The sequence below is a fragment of the Delphinus delphis genome, chromosome 3 (genome assembly GCF_949987515.2).
Source record: "Delphinus delphis chromosome 3, mDelDel1.2, whole genome shotgun sequence".
Lineage (NCBI taxonomy): Eukaryota > Metazoa > Chordata > Mammalia > Artiodactyla > Delphinidae > Delphinus > Delphinus delphis.
The window spans coordinates 109843069-109857723 of record NC_082685.1 but is presented as its reverse complement, the minus strand read 5'-3'; the positions used below and the strand labels follow the sequence as shown (position 1 = coordinate 109857723).

General features: G+C 42.1%; 1 protein-coding gene across 1 annotated transcript in view; it reads left to right on the top strand.

Moving 5' to 3' along the window:
- The window catches only part of THBS4 (thrombospondin 4), a 50062-nt gene that overhangs the window by 3165 nt on the left and 32242 nt on the right, over positions 1-14655 (top strand). The window contains exons 2-3 of the mRNA XM_060007000.1: positions 2503-2706; positions 13918-14165. Coding sequence (XP_059862983.1) covers positions 2503-2706; positions 13918-14165 — 452 coding nt within the window. The remainder of the gene's footprint in view (positions 1-2502; positions 2707-13917; positions 14166-14655) is intronic.

Sequence of the window (14655 nt, the reverse complement as noted above, 5' to 3'; positions counted from 1 at the left end):
CATTACTAACTAATCCCAACTTGGCCTCTTGAGAGTGAAGCCAGTGGATTAGAGGAACCGTACAGATTGAAATGCGGTGAATTTAGTTTCAGCTGAATTATGACGTAATCATGGTCAAAGCAAAAATCAGGAATACCAAGAGTTTAGTTTTGCATGCAGTTCACATACTTTTAAACACACATCTCTTTCCTGAAGATGTCTTGTCCTGAATGGAACTTTTAAATATATTGCCTTATTTCCCTTTGCTCCCACTGATGGAAATGTAAAGTTTCCAGTTCTCTAGAAATTTAAAAATTCTATGCCCCTTTTGAAGTACAGTTGGCAGCAGTCCTCATGTTTGGGGAATGTGGGATGCTAGAAAGAACATAATAGATATTCTGCTTTCCAGCACTGCTAGTATTAAAATCATTATTGTATAAGGTTCTTGATACACATGAAAGAAACAATACAGATCCAATCTGAAGACATATCGTCTTTCAAAAGGAGTAGACATTCATTAATAACTAGGCTTTTGCCTGTTTGTTTCATAACTTTATTTTTTCTGACGAAAGCAACACCTGTTCATTGTAAAAAAAAGAAAAGAAAAGAAAATTGGATAAGTAAAATCAAATGAAATTAAAAATGTATAATTATTCAACCCAGAGATAGCTACTATTCTTGTTAGCATTTTGTCGCATTGTTTTTCAAATCTTTTTCTGGGCAAATACATATTTCAAATGGGATCATGTTATACATGTAATTTTATCATCTGTCTCCACTTAATGTATCATGAGCTTTTTCCCATATCTAAGTATTCAGCTGCATTACCCTTTTTAATATATAGTAATTTAATATATAGTATTTCTCTTTTTGGGTGGACCAAAATTTATTTATCCAGGGCTCTAATGTAGGACACTTAGTTTCCAGTGTTTTTATACTATAAATAATTTGTTGAACATTTGCAGTGCCACAGGATGGCTTCGGAGGGCTGAAATCCCTGTAATCCCTGTCAAGCCTTTCTGTCTCTGTTAAGAAGAGACAAAGTGCTCTGCCAGCAAAGATTCAGGTTTCCCACCTCTTCCAATTAGAATTTCACATAACTCCTTCCTAAATAGAAATTCTAGAATGAACACTGGTGGTGAATCTCCTAAATAAATTACTGTGTCATCCATTATTTTCTTAAGATAAATTCCTTTTGTAGCAACGCTAAATCAAAGAGCATATGTGTCTTAGGGCCTTTGATATTGCTATTGAAACTGGCTTCAAAGTGTTTATACCAGTTTAAATCTTACCCACCAGTATAGGAGTACCCATCTTCCTGAATCCTCACCAACAGTTGGGTATTATTGTATTTATTGTTTTTCCAATTTGATGGTGAAAATAATACCTCGTTGTTTAAGTTAGCAATTCCGTCATCATTAGTTAAGCATATGAACACTTATATATCTACTTATGTGCCATTGTAACTCTTTCTGTAAGTTGCCTTTTCACGTTATTTACCCGTTTTTCTATTAGGATGCTTATTATTGATTTGTAAGAGCTCTTTATAAATTATGGATACTGTGACCCTTTTTAGTAACCAGATAATTGTATCCAGGAGACAGCTCTGGAGCCTGAAGTTCCTGCAGGCTATGGAATTGTCCAAACGATATTTGCATAAACCAAGAACAATACTAAGTAACTTCTAGTGAGTATTACCCAAAGTTGGCCTTTGCCTTTTAAATTAACTGCACAGACTCTCTCATAACTTTCATAAAGTTTGAGAGAAGGTGCTGCTGACTCGATCAGAAGCAACTTACACAAATATACATGCAGGTTCTAGTTTTTGTAGACCAACTCTATCAGTGAGGTTACAATCAAGAAATAGAAACCACGTTGTATGGTTTTGTTTTGTTTCCACATCGGGATTTCTTAGCAGAGAAACACTGGGGCACTGTAAATGCACAAAGCGAACACTTTGGTCTCACAAAGGTAGCAAACTGTTTTGTTGTCAGTGTATCTCCTACCACATCCCTGCTTTCTGCTGCATATTTCCTGTGTCACTTATCACTGACCAGGAAAAGACAACTGGCTCCGGTCCAAGAGGCACATGAGGGACCCCAAGGCAGAAATTCACTACTAGGGGCCATAAGAAAAACAATGACTTGGACGCTGTTACCTGCGTCCCCCACATCTTGTACGTTAAGCCTTTAGTATAAAGGCTTTTAGCCTTTATACTAGCCTCTCCCTAGTGGGCATTTTCAGAGCCACTTCTTCAGCCAAAATGCAATTTTGGGTTTGCAAAGTTTGTCTTCTCTTGGGGGCTATAACCTTGTGATGAATATTGTGCTCTATTTCTTCTGGTTCAAATGTCCAGCCACTGTAAGAGTGATGAGGAAGAACTGGCGAGTTTGACAATGTGGAAAAATGATTACAGTATCAGTTTACTTCATAGCTTACTGTCAAATTGTCTCCCCTCTAAAAACGTGTTTGCCCCAAAGTTAAACCTTTCACTGATTGTTCCTTTCTCCCCATTCTCCGCAGTCTTTGACCTCCTCCCATCCGCCAGCCAGAGGCTGAACCCAGGTGCCCTGCAGCCAGTCCTGACAGACACCACCCTGAACGAGCTCTATGTGATCTCCACCTTCAAGCTGCAGACGAAAAGTTCAGCCACCATCTTCGGACTTTACTCTTCGGCGGACAACAGCAAGTATTTTGAGTTTACTGTGATGGGACGCTTGAACAAAGGTAAGGAGATTTATAGAAATTATTTTCTTAAAAATCCTCTCTGCCTATTCCAGGATTTGGGGTCTACTTTCCTTCAGATGGTTCCATCCACCATTGATTTCAGTTTTCAACCAAATTCCTCTGATTGTGCACTTACCTGTATAGGGAGGGTGAGTTGATATCGGGAGAAAGAAGGAAGAATAGCTTGCGGCAAAAATGCCCTTTGACATTGTCCAATCCTCATGTTATTCCGGATCCAGTCCTGGAAGGGACAGGACCCAGGACCGTTTGGCCACTCTGTTAGTCAGCTTGAGCTGCTATAACAAATAGCATAGACTGGGTGGCTTAAGCAACAGATGTTTATTGCCCACAGTACTGGAGGCTGGTAAGTCCAAGGTCAAGGTGCCAGCAGATTTGGTTCCTGATGAGAGCCTGGGTCCTGGCTTGTAGACAGCCACCTTCTCACTGTGTCCTCATATGGCCTTTCCTCAGTGTGTGCTGGTGCAGAGAGAGAGAGTGAGCTCTGTCTTCCTTTTCTTGTAAGGACACTAATGCCATCGTGGGGGTCCCACCCTCATGACCTAATCTTAACCTAATTACCTCCCAAAGGCCCACTTTCTAATACCACCATATTGAGGGTTTGGGCTTCAACATATGAATTTGAGGGGAACACACACATTCAGCCTGTAATAGCCACTCGCACCATTCTTGTGCTCCCTTAGAAGCATGTGGCTTAGCAGACCTAACTCCTAGCTCTGCAAGCACCTCCCGGACTTGATGGAGAGAATATATCTCAGTGGTAGAACGAAATGAACAGCTCTCTTTTCTACCTGCTTTGTGCCAATTTACACAGGTCTGTCACTTGTTTGTTCCCTCTGCTGTCAAATGTTTCACTGTCAAATTGAGTTCCTACATGTACTAAGAAATGACTTCCAAGGAAAAGGTCACTATTTTTTCATCTCCTTCTCATCCACCCGTGCCCTGCGGACAACACCTGTTCCTGCTTATTGAGGAATGTGACAGATACGTGTCCATGCTGCCTCATGCTTTTAAAAAAGGAGGACTGGTCCTTCCGGCGAGATTTTTATTTCAGTTTGCTCTACAAAGTAGATACTTCTAGTGCTTCAAACTCTCTGAGATTCTAATTGTGATTGAACACTTAAAGCTGCAGGTGTTGGGAGCTGGAAGAAATTCCTAATTCTTAGCATTCATAGGGCTATAGAGTTAAAAGCAAGAAGGAATGGGCTTTTAACCCCTCCTTTTATGTCAAGTTCCAATATCCTCCCTCCCTCCTTCCATCTCACTCACAAGTCTGCTTTCTCTGTTCCTCTGGCCTCTCAGGGGCTGAGGTGCGGTTTCAGACAATGAAGGGAGTTGGGGACATGATTCATGATTTAGCAGATGTTTCAACCATTCCTGCTCCCTTTGCCCCGCCTTCAGCCCTGATGGGAGGTAATTTCACCCATCTCTCTGCCTTGATTCTGACAACCCCATTTTGCCTCACGTCTCTTGAAGGAACATCTCATTGTCTAAGAACCCAGCTACCCAGTTTGTCATCTATAAAAGCCACCCTTCTTCATCTAAAGGGCAGTAGCTTCTCACTAAATTATTTTAGATGCACTGGAAGGTTTTTCTTTTAGCTCGCTCAGCTTAGTGGCTAAAAGGCCCTCTATAGAGCCAAAAACTCTGCTTCTAGCTTTTCACTCTCTCTGAATCTCACCCTCTATTTCTAAATTGGCCATTGTGGAAAAACAAGCAACTTCCCCCGAGCTGATTCTTTCTGTTCACTCTGTAGAAGCCAGGGTAATGCTAGATACATGGGCAGGTAGATGGATAGGGAAGGGGGTTGTTAAGTGTGTTTCCTTTGAAGAATCACCAGTCATGTGAGTCAGCTGTTAATACCAGCTGATCTCCATGTTAAAGGAGAAAAAAAGAGGAAAGGATTGAACACCTTTCCACCTGCCAACCTACTAGAAGAGATAAAAAGCTCTTAGAAAAAATATTTTTTAAAAGGAGTCGTAAAAGAATCCAGAGATGACAATTCTCAGAAAACAAAGAGGAATTTATAACAGTATTAGAGTTGAAGAATTTGACACAGAGAAGATTCCCTGGAGCAATAGGAAAAAGGACAGAGATTTGCCATCCCTTGTGAATCTGAAAGTTCTAGGGAGGAGCAGCAGCCCATTGTGACTGGAACAAGAAAGAAGTCACTGGGTCCATCAGGTCCAGAAAAAGATGCAGCATGTGTTTGTGACTCCCCATTGAGGTGTTCAGTGGTGGTGCTGGGCTGCACCCTGCAGGCCTCGAGACCAAAAGAAGAGCCCAGAACAGTGACAGAGACATCAACAGTTTATTGGACAGGGGATCTTACATGTCTGCAGCAAAAGGTCCTGGAGCGACGTCCCACTGTATAGAGCAGACAGCGGGCGGGACATGGCAGCGATCTTTGCTACTCGGAGGAGAAGGAGGCTACCATGTATGGGGGAATTGACGTCAGGTTGGCTCGTCAGTTACCAGGGAAACCCGGCAGCTGGGGCACATCCCTCACAGCCCCTCAGGTTAACCGCCATCATGAGGGCAGAAGTTTCCCTTTAATAAACTAGCAGGTGGAGGCGTTCTGGCCTAAGGATTAGAATAAGCACTTGCCGGAGCAGGGGGCAAACACTTTCATGTGAGTAGGGAGTAGGTGAAGCAGGGACTGGTCGAGCAGGGGAGTTACAAAGAGCAAGAGACCATCTTCAGTGACCTGACCGTTGAGGGGGCCATGCACACCTGCCATGATTTGTGGAGGGTGGGGGGAAAGCATCTTCCTGAAAGGTGAACCCCAGTCCGTTATTCAACTGACAAGCCTCAGCTGATCTTGTCTTCTGTTGCTTTGCATGGAAAACAGCGAAACAAGAAATCAAGGTGTATCTCTCATGACTTAAAGCACCAGAGTAGGAAATAGGACACATCTTTCCCTCTATTAAAGGTTATGGTTTGGGAGAGGGTGACTGCACAGATGGAATCGAAGAGAGGATTTGGTTGTCTGGGCCTTTGACGAGCTCCTACGAGAAACTAAAGTGTATTCCATGAAGACTGCAAAGAATGAGTTTGCCACTGAGCTTTCTGTTTCTACCCTCTCACTCTCCAAGTCATCCTACCATGGTCGCCTCGTTACTGTTCGCAAAGCATAACTTGGATCTAGTTATGCCTGACTGCAGAGACCTGTAGTGGCTTCCGATCCCAAACTGAATAAGGTGCAATTGCCCAGGCTGGGCTTTTAGGGCTTTCTATTGCCCGACTCCCAACCAGCCTTTCCAGTTTATCTGTCCTTCCAACTGTCCGTGCAGCCTGTGCTTCAGCTGGATGGACTAACTACTGTTCCCTGGACGCACCCACACTGTCGCTCCTTCTCTGTCCTTTTGCTCTTGCCCTCTGCTCCCCCTGGTGCATGCCCTGCACCATCTCAAGTGACTGAAATCCTACACACGTAAGACACATCTCCAGCTCCTCCTGACACCTTTCTTTATATGACTTTGTACCTCCACAGAAGGTGCTAGTGTTCGCTTGCCTTGTATTTGAATTACTTAGAGGTCTTTTCTCCAGTAGGTTATAAGCTCCCCTAAGGCAGGGACTGAGCCTCCCTTAACTCACCTTTGTGTACACTGCAGCACATAGCACAGTGCCCTGTACATAGAAGTGGCTCATGAAGAGACTGGATAGAATAAATGGAGGCTGAGAAGAGTATCTTTGTTTAAAAAAAAAAAAAAAAAAGACATTGTTGTGGAAATTCTAGATGTATACAATGTCACACAGTAGGCCTGGCTCGGAATCACTTTTTGAATGAATGAATGTTGAAGACCATTTGGTTGAGGATGTAAAAGTGATACAGGTAGTATTTCTGATAGAAATGCTCTATCAGATTATTAGTAATACAGTGGTATAGAAATAAGCATTCTATAGAAACCACCTAGCTGGGTAGAAGATATGGTTGGTGATTTTCTTGAATCTGACATAGAGACAACTTTCCAGTTAGTATCCTGAGTTTGAGTCACAGTTAAAAGTCTCAGGAACTGTGTCGCCATGAATACATCTTGAACCCCCCTGAGCATCGATTTACTATCTCTAAAGTGAGGATGATAACAGCTACCTCCCAGGTTGATTGCAAGAACTGACTTACATAAAGTATAATAACTTAGACTCTGAAGCTCAATAAAAACTTCAGGTTACCGTATTAGATAGATTAGATAGATAGAGACAGAGACACCTTTCTATTATTTAGGCAACTGTCTTCCAAAAATGATGAGTTGGTGAACTCTTGGCTTACCTTAGTGAAAGCTTCACCTTTCAGAAAAAGCATGAGAGGACCTCTTCTTTAGCCTTAATTTGAGAGCCACAAAAAAACAACTTGATGCTGTGGAAATGAAGGGAACTCCAAGAATTAGCAGTAATGACTGGAAAGAGTCAGGCTCCTCAGCCTATGACAGGAGAAGTCAAACGGTTCAGAGTAGTTGTTCTGAAACCTACAGGCTAATGAGAGATACAGCTTGAAAGAGATGGAAGAGTTTAAAAGTTAGAATTCTGGAATTTCCTGGCTGGCCAGTGGTTAGGACTCTGAGCTTTCACTGCCAAGGGCCCGGGTTCAGTCCGTGATGGGGGAACTAAGATGTCGCAAGCTGCGTGGAGAGGCCAAAAAAAAAAAAAAAAAGTTAGAATTCTAAACCAAATAATGAAGGGGAAAAAATGAGGTGCCTCAAACACTTATAATAATATTTATTTATGGAGCCATTACAATGAACCAGGGCCATGCTAAAGGCTCAACGCTCATTTTCCCTTTTAACTTTCACAGTACTCTTATGAGGTACCCTTGAAGGAACTCAGTTTTAAAATGATGATATCCAGAAAGTGGAAAGAATTTTCGTGAACTTTAGGACAAACCTTCAGAGGGTTGTACTGTTTTATTCATGCATTTGGGGATTTCCTGGAAAAGAAAGCTGGGATTATTTGAAGGCAAATAGGTTTACTAAAAATAAATCCTGCCAAATTTTTTAATGAATTTTATGAAGTCACTCATTATACCTTTCTGAATAATATAAAAAAAGAATAAGCTAGATAAATAGTACCGTTAGGAGTTGGTAAATTGCCTTATAGCAAAGTATCTAGTGGTTTTGACAAGGCTCTGTCTTGGGCATTGAACTTTTCAACATATCAGTGACTTAGGTGGAAACATAGTATTTTAACATGTTTGCAGTTGGCACAGGGCTGGAAAAAACAGTTGAACATGTCAGATGCCATTATCAAGATTTGCAAGGTCCTACCTGGCTGACACACAATAGGCCACCATCAGATTCAATTTAACAATAATAAATGCAAATCCATCCTCTAGGAATGAAAAGTAAACTGTAGACGCCCAGGATGTGGAAGACCCATCCTAAGCATTCCAGTCAACAACGTTAAGAGCCCAGCAATGTTGAGCACAGTGCCTGGCACTTAGTAGTTGCTCAGAAATGTTTGCTGAATGAATGAATGAACAGATACAGTGATGCAACTTCTTTTTAAAGCTTTTCAAATTTTAGGCTTCATTAATACACACATGTGGCCAGATTAAGGGCACTGATAGTCCCACTGCACACTTCATTGTCCAGCCACATCTAGAATACTGTGTCTAGTTGTGAGCACATTTCACAGGGACACTGTCAAGTCAGAGACTACCTTAAGGAGAGTCACCAAGCCAGCATCCTTCTGGATCCCGTTTTTTTTAACCACATCACAAGTCAAAAAGTTAAAGGAACTGGAGAAATCAAGGAGCCAGACGGAAGACATGAGAGAAGTGAAAGTTGCCTTAAAATATTTGAAGAATGTCATTTCGATTGAGGATAAGATTATATCTGTCTATAGTTCTGAAGAGTAAAATTAGGACACACCAGTGGAAGTCGGAGGAAACAGATATTGGCTCTGAATTAGGAAAAGCTTGGGGAGCAATCCAAAAGTGAAATGGGTTTTTCTGCAAAGTAAAGTTCTTTGTTACTGGAAGTGTGCTGGTAGAGGCTGCACTTTTACTGAAGGGATTTGTGAAATGAGATATTAAGCTGGATGACTTATAATGCTAATATTCTGTGGCTCTGCTAAGGCTCGAGAGCATTCCATGGGCATTTATGAAGTTGCTGTGCGCCTCTCTCCTATAAGGTGACCTTGGGATCCTGTGCACATTTACAGCTCTGTTACCTACCTGATAGTTGTTTACAATGATGCCTCATAACTTGGCAAAATATAAAGCCTTCTGCAGATGTTCAGTATAACTGCTGTGCTTCCTTTCACTGGATGGTTTCTTTGCTCCGTGTGTGTGTGTGTGTGCACGTGCGCGCGTGCGCGTGTGTGTATTCTGTAAGCTTTACATTGGTTTAAACTGCTACAAAAAAATTTCAAAACACACATACTGCATTTATCACACCTGGGAGTCACCCAGAGTACTTTTACGAAAAGCAGTTTGATGATTTATCTTTTATGTATTTCCAAAGCACTAAAGTTACAAAGACCTTAGCGTGTAGGGCATAAAGATAAATGAGTCAAGGCAAACAAGGATATCCGTCACAAGAAACATTAATGGCAAGAAGTCTTTTTTTAATGTACAGTTATTTAGAGAAGAAGAGGAAAGGTTGACAGCAATTGCTTTCATCATATATTTAAAAGTGCCAAAGAGCAAAGCCATTCGCCAAGCAAAGCCATTCGCCAAGCAAAGCAGAAAGCCCTGGACTACCTTGCTGAGTTTGCTGCCTGCAGGCCAGGTCACGCGGAATTTCTTTGCCCAAGCAGACAAAATATTATCATTTCCAGTTCTTTAAAGCTGGTAGCCTGCTTCATAGCTTTGACATTCAACACATCATAATATTTTTGACCACCAAGTCCGTCCACTTTTCAAAAAGCACGTTTTGAAAGTTTTCCCAAGATAGCAATATTTCAAATCTTCATTGCTTGAGTTTGCTTCTTCGTCTTCATCCCCCGCCAGTCACTGAGATGGTTTTAATCAGGCCGGGCTGCGTGGCTCCTCTGTCAGGCTGGTACCCAGACATGGAAATGCAGCCATAAAACGGGGCTCCAAACTCTCAAGTACACAAAGATGCTTAGTTTAGAAGGAAAGGATTTATGTAAGTAAACTAATAGAAACTGCTCCCCACATTTTTCAAAAGATTGTGGATTAAAAAAATCAGAGTAGGGGGCTTCCCTGGTGGTGCAGTGGTTGGGAGTCCGCCTGCCGATGCGGGAGACACGGGTTATGCCGCAGAGCGGCTGGGCCCGTGAGCCATGGCCCGTGAGCCTGCGCGTCCGGAGCCTGTGCTCCGCAACGGGAGAGGCCACAGCGGTGAGAGGCCCGTGTACCGCAAAAAAAAAAAAAAAAAAAAAAATCAGAGTAGATACATGTCTCAAAGTAGATACAGTCTATTTTATCTATTTTTTCATTCAACAGATAGTTGTATTTGGTGTTCTCAGATGCTGTGGTGTATGGGAAAATTAGTAAGAAATAGACTGCTTGTCCCAAGAGTTTATACTTTAGTAGAGAAGATAAGAAATAAACAAATATACTAGTACCTACGTTTGTACAGCAGCTTATATTTTTGCATTTTCTTATTTGACCACCACTGAAAACAAAATGAAATAGGAAGGACAGCTTTTATTGACTCCTTTCAATAGTTTAAGAAGTGGACCCTTCAGGCCCAGGGTCACATAGGGATTAAGTGTCCGAGCCATGACTGGAACCTGAGTCCTGAAAAAGTATACCTAGCAAAGCACCGAGAAAGTGTTAGGGAAGATGAATGAGGCAGTAACTTCCAACCATGGGGAAGATGGAAGACTAGAGGGAGTCTGGTGCATTTGAACTGGAGCTTGGCTTCAGATTTGTAGCAATGATGGAGCAGGAAGGAGAGGAACGGAGAAGAGAACATTCGCACAGGAAGAAAAGGATGAGGGAGGCTGGAGAACGCTAGAGAGGGGTGAAAATGGGTTGTTAGAACTGGTCGTTCAGCTTGGCTGGTGATCAGCAGAATGGAAGGTGGCAGGAAGGTTGGGCCAGTCCTGGGATAAGTTACACGTTAATTAGGGACCACTAGGGAGCCAGTGAATGATTCCATTGGCCCGGTTGTGTGTTGCATTGAAAAGGCAATCATTTGGTCCAAACGGTCCTGTAAGAATCTCAAGCTTTCAGTCCAGAAAAACTGCATAGAAAGAGACCCTCAGCAGGAAGGTAAGTAAGGAATCTGGCAGAGAAACCCAGAGATAGAACAAGGTAGAGGCAGAAACACCTTCTGAAGACCTGCAGCATTCAGTTCTAATCAGAGGAGTTCTTGGTACTCCCCCTGAGAGAGAACAAGGCTGAAATCACCAACCAAACTTGTTTCAGTGAGAAGCAAGCAAGAGCATGGAATGTGCCTCAGCTGAAGAAGCAGAGCTGTACCCAGTGACCGTTTTCCTGAGTGCGTTGCTCCCTGGGGTGCTAAGGGGCAGAAGTGGGCTGGAGCCAGGAGAAGACTGCTCCTTCTGGCTTCCAGGCCTGATTTTTCACTCCTTCTGGAGGCAGAAGTGATGTCTTACTGGCTCACTTGTATTTTCCCCTCTGTCTTGCTCCCCTCTGCTCTGTGTGTATGTTGGGCTAAGATTGGGCAAGGTGAGCACTGGGAAAGGGGGACCAGAGAGAGGAAGGGAACCATGTCTGCTCTCTCCCTTCCAGTGGTGCTGCTTCTGGAGAAGGTCAGGGAATCTCCCAGGCTGCAGGCTCCTGGGTTGTTGAGGCTGTTTCTAGACTCATTGTGACTGATGGGAGAATGCTGAGTTTTCTGAGCAGGTGCCTGTTGACCCTCTGGGGTAGTCTTACTGCTCTGAAGATAAAATAAGTATAGAAGCACTGAAGTAAGAAGTTTGCAATAAAAAAGAAAAATGGAAGCCATAAGCAAAATGAAAATTATTGGATCAAGTATGAAGAATGGTAAATGTCAAAGCACTTGATAATTTTCTGCTAACAGACCTTGTGAAGATGGAAGTTTCCATAAGTCTTCTTTTCCTTTTTTTCCTCTTGCTCTTGTCACAAGATCTATGAGCATGAGGAATCTCATTTCAGTGCTGCACTGCAACACAAAGCAAGGCAGAAGTCTAGCGTGCCCTTAAATGACAGCATGAACACAATGGCAGGTTTGGCTGCCTGCAATAGTTGTTAAATTGCTACTCTCTAAACTTTTAAATTTATATGTGAAAAGCTTTCAATGCAATCATTTAATTATTCATTGAAAGTTTATATTCACAACATTAATGTGCAAGTGTTATACATAACGTACTCCACTAGGTACTATTTATAAAATTAAACTTAGCAATTAAGTTATGAAAATAAATCATGGCCCACATGGCCTGGAAGGCCTGCTAAAAGCAGGCAAGGGCCCATGAAAATATGTTTCCTTTGAATTACACAGAAATCCCAGGAGAGAAAGACCAAGGGTATTTGTTTTAAGCTGCTCTGTGTATTCTCTTAAACTGTTACTATGAGGAACAGAGGTTGTGGCCATAATGAAAACGAGGAGATCCTGAGTATATGTGTCTATGACCTGGTTGAAGTCTGGTAGTCCAAGTGGTGTTTTCACTGGCCTGTAAAAACGCCAGGGATTTGCAAAACTATTCAAAAAAGTAAAGAAATAGATGTCTTAAAATATTGAATTAGTGCATATATTTGGGTTCATTTTCCCCCTCTTTTGTGTACCTTATGCCTCCAATTTCCAGCCATGCTGTTACTATTATAAATTCTCAACAATATTAAATAAAGGGGTAAAAAAACTCTGTTGTATCCCATGTTTAAAATACCTCAAGAATTTCTACTCATGTCTGTTTTCTTTCTCCTCATACCACATTTACCAAAGTCTTACCAATACTTTGCTTCAGGAAACGTAGTAATGTACTACAGCCATAGAAAGACCTTCTAGCCAGTCTGTTCTGTCAGGTCTTACTAATTCTTCTCTCTCGGTAAGCAAGTGGCGGCGACCACGTGGGCACGAGAGAAGATCTCCTGACTCCTCAGGGCATCTGTCTATACCACAGACCCTGATGCCAACCGGCCCCCTCCAGCCATGGTCAAATGGGAAAGCAAATCTAGTCAGGGTTTAGAAGGGTGGGGAAGTCAACCTAGAAAGTCTAATGTATTTGGAGGAAGTCTTCAAAAACATCTTTAAATTTTCATAGTAGGGATTATTTTTTCTGGCAGTATTGCAACATGAACAGATATTCCTGGCTGGCTACTCCATGGGGCAGCACCAAGTTGGCATTTACACTTCACAGAAGAGGTATCTGAGGAAAGATGGTCCCAGTTACTTGTTATGAATCATATAGACTGACTGTAGCACACTCTGGGTTTATGTGTGGAATTCATTTTTTTCTTTTACTTTTTTGTATTACATAAGTAATGCATGTTTCTTGTAGAAAAATCAGGCAATGAAAATGAAGAAAAGGAAAAAAACACATCGTCCAGCAATGACCGTATTAATATTTCCTCCTAATTTTCTGTATATGTGTAAATAAGTCTATGTACATACCTACATAGTTTTTTCGGAATGAACCTGTACTGACTCAAAACCTTTTTTTCACTCAACGTAATACTGGGAATGTCTTTTTGCGTAAGGTAGTGGATCTCCCATGAAGTCCTTACAAAGGCCTATCCAGGCCTAGCATTCTTTTAGTCATGGAATAAACCACACTCAGTTTCAAATTCTAGTCCTGTCACTTACTGTGTCCTTGTGCAAGTTCCTTCGCTTATCTGAGCTTCCCTTTCCTCACCTGTAGTCATTCCAGTTTCACAGGGTTGCAGTGAGGAGAAATTAAGTGTTTACAGCAACGAAGGGCAGCACCCAGCCCTGTAGTAGTGCTCAGTAGATGTTTGCAAATTAGTGAAGTCATGCCCTCAGGAGCTTACTTGGATGTTACTTGACTTTTGATGGGTTCTACTTGCTCACTGTACTCATCATTATCTGAAATTATTCTGTTTATTTTCAAATTTACTACTTATCGTCTCTCTTCATGAGCACAAAACATTCTTAGCAACAGAGTGGTGGCCAATGCCTAGAAAAATGCCTGGCACACAGAATGTTGAAAATTTATGGTGCTGACTTACTTGCGTCTTTCCAATGACCCAGCCTTGCCATTGTCACCTGGAGGCTGTGCAGCACAGTATCACGCCCTTTCCCTTTATCTCATTACCCACTGACCCGTGCTTGGTTCTAGCCATCCTCCGTTACCTGAAGAATGATGGGAAGATTCATTTGGTGGTTTTCAACAACCTGCAGCTGGCCGACGGCAGGCAGCACAGGGTCCTCCTGAGACTGAACAATCTGCACCGGGGAGCTGGCTCTGTAGAGCTCTACGTGGACTGCTCGCAAGTGGATTCCATTCACAATCTCCCCAGAGCCTTTTCTGGCCTCGCCCAGAGTCCTGAGGCTGTTGAATTGAGGACTTTCCAGAGGAAGGCACAGGTAAGAACCCACAAACCATTCTCCAAACTGGAAAGATGAGTTTCTGAAGCTTCTGCTGAATGCAGAAGAGTGGGCTGAGGTCAAGAGTGGGTCTAATTTTGGCTGCATGTTAGAAACACCTGTGGAACTTAAAAACCGACTGCTAGAGGGCCCACCCTCCAGACAAGTTAAATCAGAATCTATAGCGGTGGTGCCTCAGCATCAGTATTTTTTAAAATACTGATTCTAACGTGAAGTCAAAATTGAGAGCTGCTCTTTTAGATGATAAGTGGAGACTTTGGCAATATAATTGTAAAGCAGGAAAGGAATAGCAAAAAGAATAGCAAAAATTTTTAAACTTTCTTAGGGCAATAGGATGATCTACTTGTAATCTTTCTATAACGTTATTATATTTTTAATGAAAGTAAAAAAGAATGATTGGAAATTGCCAAGCACCAGGAACAACATATTTCACAGGTCTCACTAGAGCATCCCTAACAAAAAGACCCTT